Below are 24,294 nucleotides of genomic sequence, written 5' to 3' on the forward strand. Positions count from 1 at the left end.
AGGCAGAGGCTTTAACCCACTGAGCCACCCAGGTGCCCCATGATAAGAGATTTTAAGGCTAGCAGTCAGTTGGAGGAACATTTTTGGGTATAAACAGCACAGAATGACTGGGAGTATTACCGTTGTAAGCCTGATAGGCTGTGCAGTGCATGAGTGCCACGTTGCACTCCTCATTTGTTCCTGTTGGGTATGTTAATTAAAATTCTTCTTTTAGTTTATTAAGTGAAAAGTAGTACTTCATTGTTTTACTTTTGCAAGGGCTTTGGGTTCAAGTTACGGTTCCAACGTGTTAACCCTTCCTGATTTATTTCCCTTACTCATAAAGTGGAAATTCTAGATACCTCACGAGGTATTGTGAGACCTTTTAATGAATGTGAATACATAGGAAAAAATTTATTGACTGAGACTTAACACAAATAGAATAAAGTTTTGGGCTTCTAGCAAAAAAAGGGGGGGGTAAGGATACGAGTAAATAATTCACACCTAAAAAGGGAAATCTCCTATACAAACAGATGGGAAAATGTTCAGCCTTACAGATGATGTGCCTATTAATTTTATTTTCCAGATGAGAAAATTAACCTGGATAGGCCCATCTGACAGAGCTTCTTAGCAGTTCCTCCTTCGTCCTGCGCGCCACATGGTTTTGAAGCTTTGTATTCCCCAGTGCCTGCTTATATTTGCCGAAGAAGTGTTTGCACTAACTTGAATTAATTCTCTAGATAGGTTTTTCTGCATTTTCTTGGTAACTAATAACATGTTTGTTCAGTTTGAAGGAGGAGTTCCCGGCCTGGTACGAGAAACTTGTTCTGGAAATGGTTCACCATAACACAGCCTCTTTAGAGAAATTAGTAGATACTGCTTGGTTGGAGATCATGACAAAATACGCTGTGGGAGAAGAGTGTGATTTTGAGGTAAGCCCATGTTTTTTTGGGTACGATTTGACTCACTAACGGTACATTAAGATTAGAGCTTCCAGCATAGATCACAGAGTGTGGTTCTGTTGGTAAAACTGTGTTATATTTGAAGTCTGCTTTACTTAGTATCAGATATTGTAAGGAACTGCTAGGAAATATAGTGTAGGAACTATAACAAATTTTAGAACTATATTCATTGTTGGGAATGTTTAACATTATGTTAGTATTATGGTAATTGTTGGGGCACCTGGGTGGCTCAGTCAGTTAAGCGTCTGCCTTTGGCTCAGGTTATGATCCGAAGGTCCTGGGATCGAGCCCCGAGTCCAGCTTCCTGCTTAGTGAGGAGTCTGCTTGTCCTCTCCCTTTGCCCCTCTGCCGCTCCCCCTGCTTGTCCACTCTCTCTCTCTCACATGCTCTATCTCTCACAAATAAATAAAATCTTTTTTTTTAAATTTTTATTATTTATTTGACAGAGATTACAAGTAGGCAGAGAGACAGGCAGAGAGAGAAGGGAGGAAGCAGGCTCCCTGCTGAGCAGAGAGCTCGATGCGGGACTCGATCCCTGGACCCTAGGATCATGACCTGAGCTGAAGGCAGCCCCTTAACAAGAGTGAATCACCCGGGCATCACCAGGTTGATATGTTTTAGTTAAGAATGGTTTCAGCTGTATGTAACGAAATAGCCGACTAGCAGTGTCAAGTACTTCTCAAACTTGAGCCTCAATTAAATCACTTGGAGGAAAAAACAAACAAACAAACAAACAAACAAATAAATAAATAAATAAATCACTTGGAGGACTTCTGAAGGTACATCCTTGGGCACCATTCCCTGACAGTTTGGTTCAGAAGGTCAGAGGTAGGGCCCGAAAGTATGCAGTTCTGAGCAGCTGCAGGTTGTGATGACGACACTCTGGGGACATGCTTTGAGTAGTCTTGGCTTGAGCAGTGAAGACCTTTAATTGTCTCACATAACAAGTCTCAGGGGCAGGTGGTACCAAGTTTGGGATAGAGGCTGGGTATTATTGTCAAGGACCTGTACTTCTTGTCTTTCTGCCTTTCTGCTCTGTTCAGGGTGTTGAGTTGTGTCCTTAGCTTTGTTGCCTCTCGGTTGTGAACTTGTGACTGTGTTCAGAGTGAGAAAGTGCCTACCTGAGCATCGTAAGAAAGCTTCACCGGAAGCACGCACTCGACCCTCACCCTTACCGTGGCGGGTTACTGGCTAGACTGCGTCTGTGTAGCTGTCCCGAGCTGCACACGGGCTGGGAAAGTGAATATCGCCTTTTCTTTTTTCTTTGAGATTTTAGTTATTTGAGAGAGAGCACAAGAGAGAGCCTGAGCTGTAGGGAGGGACCAAGGGAAAGGGGAAAGCAGGCTCCCTGCCAAGCAGGGGGTGTGATATGGGCTCGATCCCAGGACCCCGAGATCATGACCTGCGCTGAAGGCAGACGCTTAACTGACTGAGCCACCCAGGCCTCCCCCTGATCCTTTTTTTTTTTTTTTTTTTTTTTCCCCCCTGATCTTTTTTTTTTTTTTTTTTTTTTTTTAAGATTTTATTTATTTATTTGACAGACAGAGACCACAAGTAGGCAGAGAGGCAGGCAGAGAGAGAGGAGGAAGCAGGCTACCCGCTGAACAGAGAGCCCGATGTGGGGCTCGATCCCAGGACGCTGGGATCATGACCTGAGCCGAAGGCAGCGGCTTTAACCCACTGAGCCACCCAGGCGCCCCTCCCCCTGATCTTTTTTAAAAGCCTCAGAAAAAGGCAGCCTGGCAAGAGAAAGGAGGGAGGGGAATGGCTTAGTAGCTTCACAGTAGCCAGTAATTACGTTGTTGGGACAAGGATTCAAACTTTTGTCTGTTTGTGTGGTTCCAAAGTTCTCGTTCTTTTCCCTGATTTACTTTGACTCTCTGGAGCTCCTTGCTGGTTCTTTCTCTGTTTGTAATGTCTGTGGGTTTTAATCACGTACTTTACATTAGCCAGAGTCCTGGCAGGAAACAGATGGCATATTCAAGTGGTGGAATTGAATTGAATTGAATAAAGGGACTATGGACGACAGACAACAGTGTGATCTCGGTTAAGGAAGACTGTCAAGGGAAGGTTAAATACCCGATTGTTAACAACAGTAGACAGACTGCCGCTTCTAAACCCCAAAGCAACAAGGGAGCAAGTGGGTACTGGAACTGGAAGAGAGTGTGTAGTTGTAGAAGAGTACTTTGCTGGTAAGATGTAACCAATTTTCTAGGGAGACAGTCAAGGGAATAAATAGCCCAACATCACTTTTCCTCTACCATCCATCTGATTTTCTGCTCTTGCTTCCTACGGGTTGAACTCACCAAAATCTAGACGGCAAGGGAGCCCTTTGGTGTTAGAATTTATGAGATGCTGCCTATGGTAGAAGTTAGGAGAAATGTATAGCGCTAAAGAACCAGACAACTTTTTTTCAGAAAAAAATAGGTCTGGAAGTGTTGACCTTGGATTCTACCTTAAGAGATAAGAAAAAGAAGAGCAAATTAAATCAAAGAAAACAGAAGAAGAAAGGATTTAGTGAAGATCAAAGTAGAAATCAGTAAAATAGAAAACAGGAAAATCAGTGATACCAGAAGCTGCTAATTCAATAAAATTAATAAACCTCCAACCAAACTTCCAGGAAAAAAAGAGGAGACACAAGTTAAACAACATGAAGAATTAGGTGATACCTACAGTCTACAGATATTGACAGTGTAATAAGGGAATATTATGAACAATATTATGAATATTATCAAATAAATTTGACAACTAAAATGGACAAATCCCTTGAAAGATACAAACTACCAAAACCTATTCAACAACAAATAATACAGACCTTAATAGTCCCTAATATATGTATTAAAGAAATTGAACTTGTGATTAAAATTATCTTGATGAAACTCCATGCCCAGATGTCTTCGTTGGTGAATTCTGTCAAATATTTAAGGAAGACACAGTACCAATTCTACACAAATAGAATTAGAAACAAATAGAAAATAGAAGAGGAGAGGGAGGTGTGAATTCTTTGGAACTCATTATGTAAGGTCAGCATTACCCTGATACCAAAACCATATAAGCACATTAAGAGAAAAAACTATGCATTAAGAAAAAAAGTCTGTGTTCACAAAACTCCATTGTGAACACAGATGCAAAATTTTCTAATGAAAATTTTAGCAAATGAAATCCAGCACTAGGAAAAGGACAGTTTATCATAATTCAGTGGGGTTTATTCTACAAATGCAAAGTCGTTATAAATTTATAATTCTCCTTATAAACAGGATGAAAAACCATATGGTCATCTCATTTTGTACACAAAAAGTGTTCAACAAAATCCAGCATCAGTTTCTAATAAAAACTCTCAACAAACTGCAAATAGAAATGCCTTCAATCTGATAAAGGGTATTTACAGAATAATCTCCAGCTAACAACATACCTAATGGTAAAAGAGTGAATGTCTGCTATTCCACTCCATTTAACATTGTATTGGTGGTTCTAGTCAGTAAGTATGTCCAGAAAAGGAAATAAAGGGCATCTGTATTGGGAAGGAAGAAATAAAGTTATCTTTATTTGCAGACAGCATGATTGTCTATGTAGAAAATCTCCTGGAATCTCCCATAAAAGCTACTAGAGCTAATAAGTGAGTTTATGAGCAGGGTAGCAGGATACAAGATAAATAATAGAAAAACCAAACAATTGGAAATTAAAATTTAGAAAGATCAGTACCATTAAAGATTTTTTATTTGTATGTTTTTGAGAGAGAGAGAACATGAGCAGGGGCGAAGGGCAGAGGGAGAAGCAGACTCCCTGCTAAGTAGGAAACCCGATGTGGGACTTGAATCAGGACCCAGGGTCATGCCCCAAGCTGAGGGCAGACGCTTAACCGACTGAGCCACCCAGGCTCCCAGAAAGATCAACCATTCATGGTAATGTCAAAAAATGTGAAATATTCTGGGAGTAATTTGACAAGAGATACACAAGATCCATACACTAAAAAGTATAAAATGTTCCTGAGAGAAATTTGAGAGGGCCTTAAATGATAGATACATCTTTGCTCGTGGGCTGGAAAACTCAGTAATGTTAAAATATCAGTTCTTCCTAAATTAATGTATAGATTCACCACAATTGCAATAAAATCCCAGCAGCTTTTCAACTATACTCAGAAAATAATAGTAAAATCCCAGCAGCTCTTCTGTAGGAATTGTCAAGCTGATTGTAAAGTTCCTGTGGAAGGGTGCCTGGGTGACTTGGTCCAACTTTTGGTTTTGGCTCAGGTCGTGATCTCCAGGTGTGAAGATGGAACCCTCTGCCGGGTTCCCTGCTCAGTGGGGGAGTCTGCTTCCTCTGACTTACCTCTTCCACTGCCCCTTCTCCTTGGCGTGCATTCTCTCTCTCTCTCTCTTTGAAATAAATCTTCATTTTATTATTTTTTAAAGATTTTATATATTGCGGTGCCTGGGTGGCTCAGTGGGTTAAAGCCTCTGCCTTCAGCTTGGGTCATGATCCCAGAGTCATGGGATCCAGTCCCGCATTGGGCTCTCTGCTCGGCAGGGAGCCTGCTTCCTCCTCTCTCTCTGCCTGCCTCTCTGCCTACTTGTGATCTCTGTCTGTCAAATAAATAAATAAAATCTTAAAAAAAATATTTTGTATATTTATTTGAGAGAGAGAGAGAGAGTGCATGAGTCGGGGGGAAGGGCAGAGAGAGGGAGAAACAGATTCTCCACTAAGCAGGGAACTCCTGATACAGGTCTCTATCCCAGGACGCTGGGGTTATGAGCTGAGCCCCATACATAAATCTTTTTTTTTTTTAAAGATTTTATTTATTTATTAGACAGAGATCACAAGTAGGCAGAGAGGCAGGCAGAGAGAGAGGGGGAGACAGGCTCCTTGCTGATTAGAGAGCCCGATGTGGGGCTCGATTCCAGGACCCTGAGATCATGACCTGAGCTGAAGGCAGAGGCTTAAACCACTGAGCCGCCCAGGGACCCCCTGATACATAAATCTTAAAAAAAAAAAAAAAATTAGTGTGGAAATGCAGAGCCCAGCCAAAAAGAACTTTGACAAAGAACAACAAAGTTAGGTATAATACTGTCTGATTTTGGTTAAGATTCTATGCAGTTGGTATAAAGATAGACAGACTGATAGATCAGTGAAACAGAGTAGCATTCAGAAATAGACTCTATCCATCCATACACACACTACTGATTTTTTTTTAAAGTAGGCTGCATGCCCATTGTGGAACCCAGCATGGGGCTGATACTCCCAACCCTGAGATAAAGACCTGAGCTGAGAGTCGGATGCTTAACCGACTGAGCCACCCAGGTGCCCTCAACTACTGATTTTTGATAGAGGCAGAAAGATAATTAAGTGAAGAAAAGATTGTCTTTTCAACACACAATTCTAGAGTAATTAGATACCCATATGTATAGTTGAAATTTATTTATTAATTTTTTTGAGATTTTATTTTTAAGCAGTCTGCGCCAAACATGGGGCTCAGACTCACAACCTTGAGATCACGATTCGTGTGCTCTTCCTACTGAGCTGGCCGGATGGTCCTGTAGAGTTGGTTTTCTTAAAAATGGAAATTCTTGAACTATATTTTACATATATGTCAGGTTAGTGTAGTGATTGCCTTTTGGCCTTAGTACATTGGTGTGTGAATCATGAACTAGATGGTGGTCATTTTATTTTTTAAGGTATCCTGTTCCAATTTAGAAGTCTGAGAAATGAAGTCGAAAAAAATCACTACTTGGCTACTTCAGAGTTTCAGTGAATTTTTGTCAGGTGAAGTGGGATGGATATTGGATAATAAATTTTAAACATCTTTAGCTTTCTGGTTCTCACTATCATTGATTCTCACCCGTCTCCTTTATAGGTTGGGAAGGAAAAAATGCTCAAGGTGAGGATTGTGAAGATTCATCCTTTGGAAAAAGTAGATGAAGAGGCCACTGAGAAGAAATCGGATGGTGCCTGTGACTCTCCCTCCAGCGACAAAGAGAACTCCGGTCAGATTCCTCAGGATCATCAGAAGAAGGAAGCGATCGTAAAAGAGGATGAAGGAAGGAGAGAGAGTATTAGTATGTATGATGCTAGCTTTCCTTAGTGAGTTGTGCTACTCTGTTTATTTTATACACAAATCTTTCTGAGTTCTCCTGCACTTAGATTTGGACTTGAGTTTTGGAGGTAGCCAGACATGTTTTTGTTCATTTATGATTCAGAAAGCAAAATATTCAGCAAGTGAATTAAGATTTTAAATCCACCCCCCCCCCACAAAATATTTAAATCTCCCTGTACAGTTAAGACCATTAGGAAGTCGTTACCTCTGGCTGCTTAGAAGTCTGTGTGCACGCACCTGTCTACCCAGGATGGGAAAGAAAGGTTTACTTTCCTTTTCTCTAAGTTGGATATATGGAAGTAAGTGTGGAAGCGGGGGGATTGGCGTAGGAGGGGCTAATTCTAATTTCTGTTTCTTTTCATATTATAAGCCAGTGTGGTGCCTTTAAGATACTTCCTTTTGTCTATATTCTGTAATTCAGGTCCCTCTCAGATGGGAGCTGCCGGAATTGTGAAACACTAAAAATAATTTTTAGGGACCTGGAGATTTAACCAGTGATGTTTTCAAAGTTGAGAAACTGAAACGTTGCTTACTGGGGAGACTTTTCAGCCTCTGAGGGCTTCATTGTTGTTAATTATTATTATTTTTTAAAATTTGTGTAAATAAGGAATTTGACTAGATCCCTTCTCTCTACAAAAATAGGAGCACTCGGAGTGTTTGTGTGTATCAGTCCCTTTCCCTGTGACTGTTCAAGGATTAAATAGTTCTCCCTCATTCTTTAACTGTCACAAAGTTTGAGTTAGAATTATTACGTTAAAATGTTCCGCTGTCTGCCTTCCATTCTGTTTTGTGTCTCCGGGGGTCTGGGATAGGTGCAGATGGTCTGAGAGGGCCGTCCTTACCCAGTCCCAAGGATGCTTTGGAGATTGTGTAGCTGCCCCCTTCTCGCTGTTGATGCTGCAGTTTTGTTTTCTTCTCTGCTGTATGACGAATGCTAATGTCTGTGTTTTTCAGTTTCTCTCCTTTTGACACTGAAGCTTTATAATACGTGTGTTACAGTTCCTGTTTTGGCTTGGTTGTTTTGGTTAGGTGTTGGCTGATCTGTCTTCTAACACTTCTTTTCTTCTAGAATGAGGATCATTGGAATACCCGTGATGTGTTACAGCTGTTAGTTTTATACCTTAAGCATTGTGTACCCAGAACTGCTGGTTTTAGGCTTTGGCTTATTTTTTAGAGTGTGTGCCTTTAGTGCAGGTTTTAATTACTGGGATGTAATGTTATTGCTACTATGTTGATAAGAGTAGTAGGTGGGCTAAAGAATTAATGTTATGGTATATTTGCATTTCCTCAGGGGAAAAATTCATTAGAATTTCCATAGAAATATGAGAGGCAAATTCTACTCTGCAAAATATTTTCTTAACCATGTGACCTTTCCTTTTATTTTGTTGAGGGAAGCAAGAATTTTTCAGGTTTGTGTTCCTAACCTCCCTCGTAGGACTCTGTTCTCCATCTTAGAAGGGAGCTTCCTTTTCTCTTGGCCAAGATACTTGTGCTTTGAATACCATTCCCTCTGGGGCACCTGGGTGGCTCAGTCGGTTAAGCATCTGCCTTCAGCTCAGGTCATGATTCCAGGGTCCTGGGGTCTAGCCCCGCATCTGACTTCTTGCTCAGGGGGAAACCTGCCAGTTCCCCTGTTTGGGCGCTGTCTCTCTCTTTCTCTCTTTTATAAATAAATAATACTCTTTAAAAAAAAAGTGAATACCATTCCCTCTTAGTTTCTCAAGGGCTGGGTAAACTTTTATCATTCTACCATACACTCTTTTTTTTTAAAGTAGGCTCCATGCCCAGCATGGAGCCCAATGCAGGGCATGAACACACAACCGTGAGATCAAGACCTGAGCTGATACCAAGAGTCGGGCCCTTAACCAGCTGAGCCACCCAAGTGCCCCTCTACTATACAGTGTTTTAAACTCTCTTTCTAATGGTTCTTCTCAGATTATAAACAAAGTCTCATTTTCTAAAAACAAAAAACATATCTTCCCTTGATCCTGTTCCATTTCTGTCTTACTTATTCAGGATAAGATTCTTGAGAATGTTGTCTCCACTTTCTGACCATAAGTTTATGTCTTAGGCTGTTACAATGTACTGTCTGCCTCTTTACTCCTCAAACTGTTCCCAACAAGCTTAATAGGTGACCTCCCTAATTTCAGAATTCACTGATTTCTCCTTTGTGTTTTACTTTTCTGTTCCATTTAACACTGTTGGTCTCTCTTATATCTTTCAGCTTATTTGATACCATAGTCTCCCTGGGTTTCCTAACTACTTTTCTGTGAGGAGGGGTTAATTTGATTTTTGTTTTTTTGTTTTTGTTTTTTTGTTTTTTTTAAAGATTTTATTTATTTTTTTGAGAGAGAGGGAGATCACAAGTAGGCAGAGAGGCAGGCAGAGAGAGAGGAGGAAGCAGGCTCCCTGCTGAGCAGAGAGCCCGATGTGGGGTCGATCCCAGGACTCTGGGATCATGATCTGAGCTGAAGCAGAGGCTTCAACCCACTGAGCCACCCAGGTGCCCCTGTTTTTTTGTTTTTAAGTGTCTTCCTTCTAACATGGGACTCCCAACTCATGGCCTCAAGATCAAGAGTTGCACACTTTTTTCCGACATTAAATTATTTTTCATAGGATTTTGTTCTGCTTCCTTTTAATTTTCTGTACAAGGGTATTGTTCTATTTCATTTCTGCCCACAGTTTAAATTCTTAATCTCTATAAAGGCTGATGATTCCCAGACCGATGTTAGCTTAACTTCTTACCTCTAGACCCAGTCTTCACGTGCATGTCCTGGGCACTTTAAATTTAACATCTGTAGGGCTAAATTGTTCATCTTACTCTTTATGTTATCTTCCCAAGGCACATCAACAAGAATTGTCCTGCTTTTCTTTCTTCCTTCCTTCCTTCCTTCCTTTCTTTCTTTCTTGGACAGATAGAGATCACAAGTAGGCAGAGAGGCAGGCAGAGAGAGAGGGGGAAGCAGGCTCCCCGCCGAGCAGAGAGCCCGATGCGGGGCTCCATCCCAGGACCCTAGGATCATGACCTGAGCCGAAGGCAGAGGCCCTAACCCACTGAGCCACCCAGGCGCCCCATGTCCTGCTTTTCTGTCAACATTCTCTTACTCACTTAATGACCCCCCTCATCTTGGTCCCTAAGGCAGAAAACTTGGAAACTGTTAGCCTTTCCACATCTAGTTGGTTACCAGTCTGTCTTCTAAATGCCTCTTAACTCTCAACCTCCATTCCAGTTGAATTCATTCAGATGTTTAGCGCTGTTTCTTGTGATTCCCAGTCTTCAGTCTTAACTGACCTTTTCATTCATTTTCTAACTGCAGAAAGTGTTTAATTTTTTCATAGTAGTGATCTTTCACACCATAGTTAGACGGAAATCCTTTGTTTCCTTAGTGCCCACGAGACACATTCATCTCTTTAAATGGCATTCATTGTTGGGGCTCCTGGCTGCCTTAGTCGGTAGAGCATGTGACTCTTGATCTCCGGGTTGTGCGTTCAAGCCCGACATTGGACATGGAGCCTACTTTAAAAAACAAAAATGAAATACAATGTTATTTGTAATTTAGCCCCTTGTTACCTCTTTGGTTTGAAGTTTTTACTGCAGTCTAGATCATAGTCACTCATCTCGTTGCTTATAGTCTATAAACAAGTCTTACTTTTTCTTCCAGACCAAGTTAGACATTGCTTCTCTTTCCTCTCACCGTATTTTTCTGTTCCAGTCTGTCATAGTAGTTTATCACATTGTACTGTAATTTTTGTAGACTCATAGACTATCTGCTTGAGGTAAGGATTTTATAATTCATCTTTGTGCCCCATCATTCAGTGTTTAGGTAGAGTAGGTGTTCATTAAGATTATTAGTAATGAATGAATGGATGAAATTAAAGACTTGTTTTTTTCACTAATTTTCTATTGATTTGATTAGATGACAGAGCACGTAGATCTCCACGAAAACTCCCTACTTCATTAAAAAAAGGAGAAAGGAAATGGGCTCCACCAAAATTTCTGCCTCACAAATACGATGTGAAATTACAAAATGAAGATAAGGTTAGTTGGCACTTTGTATTAAACCTTTTACACGTAGTAAATGTTACTCCAGAAGATGTAGGGCTAGTTTTCTCGGAGAAAATGTGCTAAAAAAAAATATGAATGAATGTGTTTCTATGACAAATTCTGAGGGGTTTTCTATTCTTTGCAATTATGACCTTAAGTTAAATTGTATTTTTTCTCTAGGAGATAGCATGCTTTTTTTCTTTTAATACGAATTATTAGGGTATAAAAATAATTTGCATTTGAGCATCAAGCTGAGTTTGAAAAATAAGAATCAGTTGCCAGCGGTTAAGGACTTTTCCCCAGGTAATAGCTCTTCCCAGTTAAAAAAAAGCAATTTATAATATACTTAAACTCAGAAACCGAGTCAGTTCTAATCAGTGCTTTTACAAGGAATCTGTGAAGCTTCTAATCTAAAATAGTAAATACCTTTAAAATGACTTAGTGCTTTGTTTTACTGATTTATTGATCTGGAGTCACGAGACACCTTTTTTTAAAAAAATTTTTTTATTTATTTATTTTAGAGAGGCGGGGTTGAGGGTGGGGCACAGAGGAAGAGGGAGAGAGTCCCAAGCAGACTCTACACTGAGCTCAGAGCCCGACATGGGGCTCAGTTTCATGAGCCTGCGATCGTGACCTGAGCTGAAACCAAGAATTGCATGCTTAACTGACTGACCCACCCAGGTGCCACTGGTGGTTAGCTTTTATTTTTTTATTTTTTTTTTTTTTTAAAGATTTTATTTATTTATTTGTCAGAGAGAGAGAGAGAGAGAGAGTGAGCAAGCACAGGCAGACAGAGTGGCAGAGGGAGAAGCAGGCTCCCTGCAGAGCAAGGAGCCCGATGCGGGACTCTATCCCAGGACGCTGGGATCATGACCTGAGCCGAAGGCAGCCGCTTAACCAACTGAGCCACCCAGGCGTCCCTGGTGGTTAGCTTTTAAATAAAAATAGGAGTATTCTGTATGTACTATTTTGTAGCTTGGTTTTTTTTCATTTAGTATGCGGTAAACATCTGTGATGTCATTAAATTTTTCCCAAAACAGTGTTTTCAGGTTGTAGGGTGTATGATAGTCACCAGGGGAGTTTACTAAAGATGTAGATGCCCAGGCTGTGCTGCCAGAGATACTTCTGATTCAATAAGTTTGGGGCCCAAACATCTGCATTTTAATAACACCCTAGATGATTCTGATAAATTTGTCCTGATTAAGAAATGTTTTTCCCCTAAAGTTAAATACATTATAGGTAATATATTTTATGGTTATACATATTACATATATTTATATGTGTATAATGGTTGCCTTCATTATATGGATGTATTTTAATTTAAAAAATGATTCCATTGCTGATGTACCTTTATGTAATTTTCCCTTCGGTTTTTTTTTTTTTTTCCATTTTATAAGCAGTTGGTGACTGTCCATTTACTTCTAAATTGTTGTGTTTTTTTAAAGGTGTTATTTATTTGACAGAGACTGCGAGAGAGGGAACACAAGCAGGGGGAGTGGGAGAGGGAGAAGCAGGCCCCCTGCCAAGCAGAGAGCCTGATGTGGGGCTTGATCCCAGGACCCTGGGAACATGACCTGAGCCAAAGGCAGACATTTAACGACTGAGCCACACAGGCGCCCCTTACTTCTCAGTTCTTAACAAGAGGAATTGCTGATTCAGAGGCACCTGGGTGGTTCAGTCGATTAAGCGTCTGCCTTCGGCTCAGGTCATGATCCCAGGGTCCTGGGATCGAGCCCCGCATTGGGCTCTCTGCTCAGAGTCTGCTTCTCCTTCTTCCTGTGCCCCTCCACCCCACTCATGCTCTCACTCTCAAATAAATAAATGAGATCTTTAAAAAAAAAAAAAAAAAAGGAATTGGTGGTTCAGTGGGTATGCACATTTTTAGGACTTCGATACATACTGATAAATTGTGTAGGGATGTGTTTAATTTAATGTTCTGTCTCAGAAAATCATTCTTTTTGTTTCATCTAGCTTATGGTAGCCGTATTTTATAGAGGGGATTATGATTTTTCTGGAGAGAACATAAATCTTTGTTCTCAGTAGTTAATTCTTATTACCCAGTGGTAAGTTATTTGTATTTGTTCACCTAGATCATCAGTAATGTGCCAGCAGACAGCTTGATTCGTACAGAACGCCCGCCAAATAAGGAGATACTTCGATACTTTATACGGCATAACGCGTTACGGGCCGGTACTGGTGAAAATGCACCATGGGTGGTAGAAGACGAATTGGTGAAGAAATACTCCCTCCCTAGCAAGTTCAGTGACTTTTTACTTGATCCATACAAGGTAAGGTCACTCTGATTTTCGAACAGCAAGAGAGAATACTTTTACATGACTTTGTTTTCTCTGGGAGCTCCATTTAGATTAGATTGTGAGCTTTCAAAACAGAAAATGGATTCAGAAATTTCCACATCTGTCTGTTTTATGTAGGTGATGATGTGGGGTTGGTATTGAATATCTCCCCTAGTTCGATTTATGGTTTTTTAAATTCCGGTTGCATAATTAAAAAAAAAAGTTCATACTTTTTTGCCTCATTCTTCTTGGAATGAGGTATGGTATAAATAGAAAAAAAAAAAACCCTGAATTTAAATATCAGATAAAATGATCAAAGACACCAGCAGCCTTGAAAAAGACTTGAAATGAGTATTACTTTGTGTGACAGGTTAGTAGAAAATCTAGCATTTCCCTCTTGAGAATGTGTTGGGCTTTTTTCCGTCAATCAGCTCATTTGATCTTCAAAATATTTCTTATGAAGTCGTGGGGGTGGGGCAAGTGTGTGTATATGTGTGAATATAATCTTAACTTTCCAGATGCAGAAGATGAGGCTAGTCTAATTAGAACCAACAGAAAGTAAAATGACAAAAGCCAAGACATTAGCCTCAGATTTATGATTGTCTTTTTCATCTCAGGGTTTCTCCAATAAGATCTTTTTTATTTCAGTAAGATTTTTTTTTAAGATTTTATTTATTTATTTGACAGACAGAGATCACAAATAGGCAGAGAGGCAGGCAGAGAGGGCGGGGGGAAGCAGGCTCCCCGCTGAGCAGAGAGCTCGATGCGGGGCTCGATCCCAGGACTCTGGGATCATGACCTGAGCCGAAGGCAGAGGCTTTAACCCACTGAGCCACCCAGGGGCCCCAAGACTTTTTTTTAATGTAGGTTTTGAGAGTATTTGTGTTTTTGGTGGCAAGATTACTGGTTTGCATATTGATAGTTCACCGTGGTCTTAGGGCGGGAATGGGGGCCAGAGCCACTGATTCCTTAACACCAAGTCAGAGTTCCATGATTGTTTTTTCCCTTTCCTTTTCATTTTGAAAAAACTAAGCACATCTGGTGTCATACAACTAAGTTGCCTCAATTATTTTAGGTTCATTTTGCTGAAAAAAGTATATTGAGGGGCGCCTGGGTGGCTCAGTGGGTTAAGCCTCCGCCTTCGGCTCAGGTCATGATCCCAGGGTCCTGGGATCGAGCCCTGCATCGGGCTCTCTGCTCGGCAAGGAGCCTGCTTCCCCCTCTCTCTCTGTCTGCCTCTCTGCCTACCTGTGCTCGCTCTCTCTGTGTCAAATAAATAAAATCTTTAAAAAAAAAAAGAGAAATAATTTTTTATTTTTCCAACCATAGTTTAGCACTTAGCATGTTTTCTTATTCCAGACCAGCATGACCAAGCGTTTTCTTCCTGTGCTCTTTAAATTTTTATTTGCATAAAAAGAAAAATTTAGAAATTATATAAATAGGCTTTTTCTGGATTAGGACTAAAGTTTCTATGGAACTTTGGTAAACCTAAATTTTGTTTATTTACTGAGGGAAAATTTTAATTCTTTGTCATTTTATTGCTCTGGAGTTTTGGAGCTGTGATAACAGCTTTCAGTGGCTACAACATAAGATGATGATTATTACTCTATGAAAATCCCATGCAGAATCATCTCCGAATGGGTTTCAGACTGTTGGATCATTTGAGTCCTTACATATTTTCCTCTTTTTATTTTTTATTTTTTTAAAGATTTTATTTATTTATTCGTCTCAGAGAGAGAGAGAGAGAGAGAGAGAGCATAGGCAGACAGAGTGGCAGAGGGAGAAGCAGGCTCCCTGCGGAGCAAGGAGCCCAATGTGGGACTCGATCCCAGGACGCTGGGATCATGACCTGAGCCGAAGGCAGCCGCTTAACCAACTGAGCCACCCAGGCGTCCCCATATTTTCCTCTTTTTAAATCTTAACGGCTTTTATGTATTTTAGTTTAGGGATTCAAGTATATGAATAACATGAAAAAAAAAAGACTAAAAACAGAAAGGCCAAGTATTATTTATGGGTAAAAGGTCTTTGGGGCTTACTGGAACAAAAAAGCTGATCTACAATTTTTGTAGGAGCCAGAGACTAGAATTTTAGGAACTTGTATCTTAACAAGGAGTTTCTGAAGAAATCAGCTACTCTCAAATTTTCTACTGAGGGCTTAAGATACTTAATAGAATTTGGCTGTAATTAAGATTGAGACTAGGAAGTATTAACTTGTTTGGACTAAAGTGCTGTAAGAAGACAGTGATTCCGCTTAGAGAACTTGAGACTCATGTAAAATACCAGTCTACGTAGTAATTCTTATTCCCCAGTACTATTGGACATTTCCCTGATTTTGTCACCTGAGTTTTGCACATAAGTTGTGTTTCTCCTGTTTGTAGTTTCCTTCCTTCCCCCCTCCCTTCCTTCCTTCGTTCTTTCCTTCCTAAGATTTCATTTATTTGTCAGAGACAGAGAGAGAAAGCACAAACGGGAAGGGGCAGGCAGGGGGAGAAGTGGGCTCCCTGGGGAGCCGCATGTGGGAGTCAGTCCTAGGACTCCAGGATCATGACCTGAGCCAGAGGCAGACGCTTAACTTATGGAGCCCCCTACGCGCCCTGTTTGTAGTTTTCTTAAAGAACTTAGAGTACCTCTGCCAGGACAGAATATAGTAAAGAAACAGATAAGTAGACCATGAAACAGTGTTTCGGATTTTTTCCTCATCTAAAGGAAATTTTAAGTCCTGCATTGAGGATTCAAGTTAATCACATACAATCTGCCTTTTCCAAAGGCAATAAGTTAAAAAAATTTTTTTCTCTCTTCATCTTCTCTTTGGTTTTCATAGAATCTCATTTGGTTTTCAGCCAGGTGCAGCTCCTGTGAAGAGAGAGGAGACGTGGAGTTCAGGAAGCAAGTTCTGAGCAGTAGTTTAGGGAAAGGACCGATGGGGATCCTAGGTTGGGAGAGAAGAAAGTTAGAGATTTGGAAGTTGGAGTGTTAATGTGAGTAGGGCCCGATGTGATGATGAGAATGTGTTTGTGGTTTTGTAAAAGTAAATTCTAGAACATAAATTAGTTGAAAATGAGAACTAGCTTACTCATTTTGTGTTCTGTAATATTTAGCATAGGTATAATAGGTATGTGGCTGGTGAATTCATCTCTTTAGATATCATTTGTTGAGAAAAAATGCAACAACACTTGAGTTTAGGGATAATGACTTGGGGGAATGACCTACAAGGGATTTGTGTGGTAACTGTCATGTAAGGTGAAATGTGCCATTTTGGCTCATTGCCCTTTGGTGTAATATATTGCAACTCCAGTGTTTTGTTATTCACGCCACAGTGTTTGAACTCTTAATTTCAGGCTGCCGTATCCTTAGTAGGGAGGCTTTTGGATAGAGATGTAACAACCAAATACTACTTTTTTTTAAAGACCTTTGGAATCCTGCCATAATTTGGACTGCTTTAATAGGGTTTTTAATGCACTTTAAGAACATCTTATTTTGAAATAATTTCATACCAAAAGTAGACAAATTACTGTGAAGAATTTCTTCTATATACCTTTAAGTGAATTCCCCAGATATGAACATTTACCACATTTGTTTTATTATTTTCTCTCTTTTCAAACACACAAATTATTTTTTTCTGAGCCACTGAGAAGGCCCTTTCATTTGAATATATGGGATATTTTCTTTTTCTTGTTTTTTTTTTTAAATTTTATTTATTTAAGAGAGTGAGAGCATCAGCAGGAGAGGCAGAAGGAGAGGGAGAGAATCTCACGCAGACTTCAGGCTGCGCTCAGAGCCCATTGCGGGACTCAGTCTCATGACCCTGAGATCATGATCTGAGCCAAAACCAAGAGTCAGATGCTTACCTGACTGAGCCACATGGGGCTATTTTCTAATGTAGCTATAGTACAGTTGGCAAAATCAGGAAGTTAACATTGAACCAATACTATTATCTGTAGTCCTTACACAAAATTTGAAAATTGTCCCAGCCCTGCCCTTTTAGCCAAAAAAAATATTGGTTTGGTTTCAGTAGGATCCAATACAGTATCATGTATTATGTTTCCTTGTTTTGTTTTGTTAGGAGACTGATCTCTGATCTGCAGCCATCTCTCAGCTTTTCTTTGTCTTTCAGGAACCTTGACTTTTTTTTTTAAGAATACAAGCCAGTGATTTGTGTGTGATGCTTCTCAATTTGTGGCTATTTCCATATGATTGTATTCAGGCTATAGATTTTGGGTAGAAATGCCACAGAACTGATGTGTTTTTCTTAGCGAATCATATCAGAAGGCACATGATGTAATTTTGTCTCATTACTAGTGATGTTAATTACATATTTTAAAAGATGTTTATCTCTTCTGATTGTTTCAAGTAAGTGTTCATGGTTTAGGTTTTTTCTTTAAATTGCTTTTTGATTTTTATTTATGAGAGACTAGAGCAGAAGCACTTTAAAAAGTAAATTATGTTAACTTTAAAAGCACTTAAAACCTAATTTACGGCAACAGATTTTGCATATTGGCTGATAAAGATATCTGGAGATCGAAGCAAGTCCTCTGTGCCAGCGTTGCCTTGAAACTCCTACCATGGCTCCTTGGGTGAATGAGAAGAGTGCAGTAAAAATCAAAATAATAGATTGCCAAAGTTTTCCAGTTCATGGTTTTTTCTGCTTATTGTTAAGTTAAATTTAGTATCTGAATGAGCTGCTATAAATAAAGTTTCTTCATTTTTATCTTAATAGATGTCCTTTCCTTATTTGTGGTGGTGGTTTGTTTTCAGGTGTGACAGGGAGCCAGGTATAGAATTGTATACTCTGTTTTTCTTAACGGCTTTCATGTTGCTGAGTCATTCATAAATATTTTGTTCCTGTTTAGCATTTAGGAAGGGCCTTTGCCTAAAACCTACGTACAGTACTGCTGTTTCGTTGTCCATTCTTTTCTCCCTCCCTGTGCACTACGCTGGTAGATTACCTGTGCTGGGGGATAGGGGAGACCCTTAGCACATAAGTGGTTTTATACTTTTTCAGATCCCCCTGAGTCCAGCCATGCCGGCTCCCATTTGGCTGTGACCGCCCAGCATGCCCTATGCTGAGATGATCCAGTTACTGAAGGACTGCTCAAGCGGGGAGCCGGCCTGTTGGGAGGGGGTTGGGTGAGTTAATTTCTTTCATTTTTAAGAAAAAAAATTATGCGGTGTGGTTTGGCAAGAAAAACACACCTTATAAATAAAAATAGGTTGCTGGACCCACTCGTAGCTGAGACATCCCAGCTTTTTCTTACATCATTTCTGCATAATATGGTGCTTCTAAGTAGAAGAAATTGAAAGGACCTTACGATAAGTTGAGTGACTTTTAAACAGGAAAAAAAAAAAAAAGCAAATTACGAAGTGGCCCTTATAATAGACCTTATTAAGAGATAAGTGGTAAAATTGAAACAGACTCACACTGGTCTCCTTTTTAGTGATAAATTTCATTTTAGAATGACTTCAAATATAGTCTGTTATCCTGAGCATTAGAAGAAGTATCAACTTTATACTCTGAAGATGTTCCAAGGCTAGTAGAAGCACATATTTGTCTTTGATTTCTGCCAGGGTCGCTTTGGGCCTCCTTCTGTGATTTTAGGGTGATTTCTGAAACACTGGTCTCTTTGGGGTATTGCTACCATTATTGCCCCTCAGGGAGAGTCCTACGTAAGTCATCTTCGCTTACTCATTTTAACATTTTGAAATCTAGTTCTGGGGAAACAGAACTAGGAAATTCTGCTTCTGGGGAAAGTATCCCCCAAGTTATGGATGGATACTATTTATATTCCGTAAACTATGAAACCTCTTCGTCAGCCAAGACTGAGGGCGATAATTGGGGAGCAGAAACGCCAGCTGGAGGAACAATAACCTGTAATTGCCTTAGTCCTTAAAAGGCAGATTGGCCTTTGAAGTTGGAGACTTAGCCAGGAGACCAGATCTCTCCTATTGGGGCTGCCTTGGTTCTGTGAGTTTGTCTGGTGGTTATATCCGTACTGCTTCGATCTTCCTTGACATCGCAGTACAGCTCACTAAATTTTGCCGTGCCTGTCTGGTCACGCCCGACAAGAGTGTTGGTGTTCCTCCGTGTCTTCTGTGGGATCGCTGTCGCCGTGCTGCTTCCCTCGCCTTTCTCAAGGGTCTCACGATGTTGTCTTCCGTAGTCTGTAGCTGCTGCCTCGCCTGCGGTGTCCTCTCGTGCTGACCCGCTGCTTCCGTGTTGTTTCTCTGAAGTTCATCCTTCCCACTTAGAATCCTCGAGTTAGGTTCAAGTCTCCAAGTGCCTTCTGTGCTTAGTGGCTTTTGGTAACAGAAATCGCGTCTTCTGGAGGTTATCCTGTTTCCCTCCTACTCACTTGAATTTTTGTGAAATGGGCTGTACCTTTTCGTTGCTTCAGTATTTAATTTAGTGTGCAGCTCAGCTTTTTTTCTTTGTAATTACATTCTTGAAAGTTTCAAAATCAGCAGTTGGGGTTTTTTTTTAAACACACACTTCAGCAGAAACAATGGCATTATGACAAGTTGACTGGTTCCAGCCTGTTAACGAATTCTCCATAAGGGGAACAAGGTGGAGGTTTGAGGAGACAGAAGATGTGTGTCCAGGGGAAAGGGAAGCGAATGGAGAAAGGGACATAGCATGTCATTACTGGGTGGCACTTAGGATGCATTTGAGGTACGTGGTTCTGAATTTAAAGGGAGACCACACACTGTCTTTGTTATCTTCTGTTGCAGTCATGGGTAAGCTGAACATGTGCACGCCAAGGGTAGCTCGGTGTAAGAGAGCAGGAGAGACCAGGGAAGCGTAGGTTTATGCAAGATGGATTATGATAACGGACTGGAGTTTCATGCGGGTAAAAAGGACAAGGAAGCGAGTGTAGGGAAAGTGTGGATGAATTAATGGGTTTAAGGTCCTGGCGGGCTTGAAGGATTATAGTTGGGCTACTAGAGGGAGTGAATTTGAAAGCTGTGAGGGATGACGAAAGAGAAGCGTTATGAGATCGAGAGTGTAGACGGCTTAGAGTTAATAACATATTCATGGGAATGAGTTCTTGATGTGTGGGGAGAGAAAGGGAAATTTGAGGAACCAGGGGCAGGAGGGCTCCCTGTTTGTCAGCAGTGATTTTTTGGTGGTTGTGGTATTTTTAATAAAATATGCTTCTTCATTTAGACAAAAAACTTAATATACTTTCTACTTAAAAGGATGTAATGTTCCCGGTTGGAACAGAGGTTTAAAGGCTTACAAGACCAGTGGTAAAGGCTTACAACTCAGAGTAATTCTTGATTAACTTCTTAGATGTTGCCATTATCTAGATCAGGTATCCTCAGCCTGGGGTCCACGGATACACTGAAATTGTTTGCATAATTTTTGTGTGTTTCTTCTGGGGAAAGGGTGCACAGATTTCATAAAAGTGTTTAAGAATCGCTAGCACTGTATCTTAACAGACAACCAGTTACACAGCAAAAAGGCCTAATTTTACAGTATACGTTTTTAAGTCTGGGTATTAAGAGAATTTTGTATTGATGTGGCCAAAACATTAGCTAACATTCATGTCTTTGTTTCTTCAGGGGCGTAGTGTCTGTGGGCAGAAATGAATATGTAGCTTTACCTGGATAGCTGGGGAAGAGGGCCTATATGATGCTTAAATATTGCTTCTTCAAATTAGTTTTTTTTTTTTTAATTAATTTTCTCTTGTTCTTGAATTCTAGTACATGACTCTCAACCCTTCCACTAAGAGGAAGAATGCTGGATCCCCAGACAGGAAGCCCTCAAAAAAATCCAAGACAGACAACTCTTCTCTGAGTTCACCACTAAATCCCAAGTTATGGTGTCACGTGCACTTGAAGAAGTCCTTGAATGGCTCGCCGCTCAAGGTGAAGAACTCCAGAAATTCCAGATCCCCAGAAGGACATTTGGAAGAAGTGATGAAGATGATGTCACCCGCCAAGCTCCATAGTAACTTTCACATTCCTAAGAAGGGCCCTCCTGCCAAGAAATCGGGAAAGCACAGTGATAAACCTTTGAAAGCAAAGGGCAGAAGCAAAGGCATCCTTAATGGACAGAAATCTACAGGTAATTCCAAGTCTCCCAAAAAGGGCTTGAAGACTCCTAAAACCAAAATGAAGCAGATGACTCTGTTGGATATGGCCAAAGGCACTCAGAAGATGACACGAGCCCCACGGAACTCCGGGGGTACAGCCAGGTCCTCTAGTAAACCCCACAAACATCTGCCTCCTGCTGCCCTACACCTTATTGCCTACTACAAAGAAAACAAAGACAGGGAGGACAGGAAGAGTGCCCTGTCCTGCGTCATCTCCAAAACAGCTCGCCTTCTGTCCAGCGAAGATAGAGCCCGTCTCCCAGAAGAGCTGCGAAGTCTCGTTCAGAAGCGCTTTGAGCTTCTCGAGCACAAAAAGCGGTGGGCCTCGATGTCTGAAGAGCAACGGAAGGAATATTTGAAAAAGAAACGAGAGGAGCTGAAAGAAAAGTTGAAGGAGAAAGCCAAGGAGCGGAGAGAGAAGGAAATGCTTGAGAAGCTAGAAAAACAGAAGAGGTACGAGGACCAGGAGTTATCTGGCAAAAGCCTTCCAGCATTTAGACTGGTGGATACCCCTGAAGGGCTGCCCAACACGCTCTTTGGGGATGTGGCCATGGTGGTGGAGTTCTTGAGCTGTTACTCCGGGCTGCTCTTACCGGATGCTCAGTACCCCATTACTGCTGTGTCCCTCATGGAAGCCTTGAGTGCAGAAAAAGGCGGCTTTTTATACCTCAATCGGGTGTTGGTCATCCTCTTACAGACCTTATTACAGGACGAAATAGCGGAAGACTATGGTGAACTGGGAATGAAGCTGTCAGAGATCCCGCTGACTCTCCATTCTGTTTCAGAGCTGGTGCGGCTCTGCCTGCGCAGGTCTGACGTGCAGGAAGAAAGCGAGGGCTCCGACGCAGATGACAATAAAGATTCAGCGCCGTTTGAGGACAATGAGGTACAAGATGAGTTCCTAGAGAAGCTGGAGACCTCGGAGTTTTTTGAGTTAACGTCAGAGGAGAAGCTGCAGATCTTGACAGCGCTCTGCCACCGCATCCTCATGACGTACTCGGTGCAGGACCACATGGAAACCAGACAGCAGATGTCGGCGGAGCTGTGGAAGGAGCGGCTTGCTGTCCTCAAGGAAGAGAATGATAAGAAGAGAGCAGAGAAACAGAAAAGGAAAGAAATGGAAGCCAGAAACAAGGAGAACGGGAAAGAGGAGAATGGGCTAGGCAAACCGGATAGGAAGAAAGAGGTGGTGAAGTTTGAGCCGCACGTGGACCTGGGAGCCGAAGACATGATCAGTGCTGTGAAGAGCCGGCGGCTGCTCGCCATCCAGGCCAAGAAGGAGCGTGAGATCCAGGAGAGGGAGATGAAAGGTAAGGGCTTGTGTTGAGAGCGGAAGGGAGACCCTGGAGAAGACAGTAGAAGGAGGAAAGTTGCCGGGGTAATGGTACAGGCTCCGTTTGTCCTAACTCTTCAGTTATCTTGGTGTGCGGCAGCCCAGACCCCACCGGGTGTGTGATGCGTGGTGGGAGTGTGCAGCCTGGCATTCTGCAGCTAATGATGGTTTGACTTGGACTGATGTGACGGTGGCATCTTCTCTGGATTTGGTAAAGGACCAAAGTCACAAGTAGACATCGTGGAAAGACTATAGGGCTTGGGAATTGCCGGCCTGGTTTCACACCCTGCCTCTGACTTCGTTGTAGTCTTTTGGGCAAGTTACTCTCTGGGCCTCAGTGTCCTCCTGTGCCTGTTAAGATTGTCTTAACAATTGAGTGACAAGGTGTTTGAAGCCCTCGGTGCAGTTGCCAACTCAGATACTAATCTTTCTCTTATTACGATGTAAGAATGTAAACATTTGGGGCTTTGATAGCACCATCAGATCTGAGTTTGTTTTTTTTAAGAGTTACTTATTCGAGAAAAAGAGTGTAGATGGAGGGGCAGAGGGAAAGGGAGAGAGAAATGCAGACTCTGTACTGAGTGCCGAGCCCGTTGTGGGGCTTGATCTCATGACCCTGAGGTCATGACCTGAGCCAAAACCAAGAGTCGGATGCTTGACTGACTGTGCCACCCAGGTGCCCCAAATCTGAACATTTTTAAAACAGCTTTATTAAATAATCCACATACCATACAACTTGTCTATTTATAACATATAACTCATTGTTTTTTAGTATATTCACAGGTATGTGCAGCTTTCACCACAATTTTAGAACACACTCATCTTCTCAAAAACAAAACCTCTAAATTCTTTTTTTTAAAGATTTATTTATTTATTTATTTGACAGACAGAAATCACAGGTAGGCAGAGAGGCAGGCAGAGAGAGGAGGAAGCAGGCTCCCCGCCGAGCAGAGAGCCCGATGTGGGGCTTGATCCCAGGACCCTGAGATCATGACCTGAGCTGAAGGCAGAGGCTTAACCCACTGAGCCACCCAGGTGCCCCAAAACCTCTAAATTCTTTAGCTGTCACCACCCTGTCCATCCAGATTTGCTTGTTCTGACATTTCATATAAATGGGATCATATAATAAGTACGTGGTCTTTTGAGTCTGGCTTCTTTCACTAACATGTTTTCAGGGTTCATCCATGTTACAGCACGTGTCAGTACCTCATTTCCTTTTATGCCTGAACTACCACTCAAGGGTTCTGCTTTGCCATCCCTCGTTCTGTATTTGTGGGGGTTTTTGTTTTTGTTTCTTTAAAGATTTTATTTATTTATTTATTTATTTGACATCACAAGTAGGCAGAGAGACAGGCAGAGAGAGAGAGGGGAAAGCAGGCTCCCCACTGAGCAGAGAGTCCGATGCGGGGCTTGATCCCAGGACCCTGAGATGACTTGAGCTGAAGGCAGAGGCTTAACCCACTGAGCCACCCAGGCGCCCCTCGTTCTGTATTTGTA

The 24,294-nt window shown here is 41.4% G+C and overlaps 1 protein-coding gene across 2 annotated transcripts in view; it reads left to right on the forward strand.

Moving 5' to 3' along the window:
* Positions 1-24,294, forward strand: part of BAZ1B (bromodomain adjacent to zinc finger domain 1B) — a 67,288-nt gene that overhangs the window by 12,008 nt on the left and 30,986 nt on the right. For both annotated transcript variants that reach the window (XM_080830502.1, XM_080830503.1), the window contains exons 3-7: positions 767-911; positions 6,793-6,994; positions 10,950-11,071; positions 13,168-13,365; positions 21,073-22,774. In XM_080830502.1, coding sequence (XP_080686628.1) covers positions 767-911; positions 6,793-6,994; positions 10,950-11,071; positions 13,168-13,365; positions 21,073-22,774 — 2,369 coding nt within the window. The remainder of the gene's footprint in view (positions 1-766; positions 912-6,792; positions 6,995-10,949; positions 11,072-13,167; positions 13,366-21,072; positions 22,775-24,294) is intronic.

The sequence above is a fragment of the Martes martes genome (assembly GCF_963455335.1).
Source record: "Martes martes genome assembly, chromosome: 18".
Classification (NCBI taxonomy): Eukaryota; Metazoa; Chordata; class Mammalia; order Carnivora; family Mustelidae; genus Martes; species Martes martes.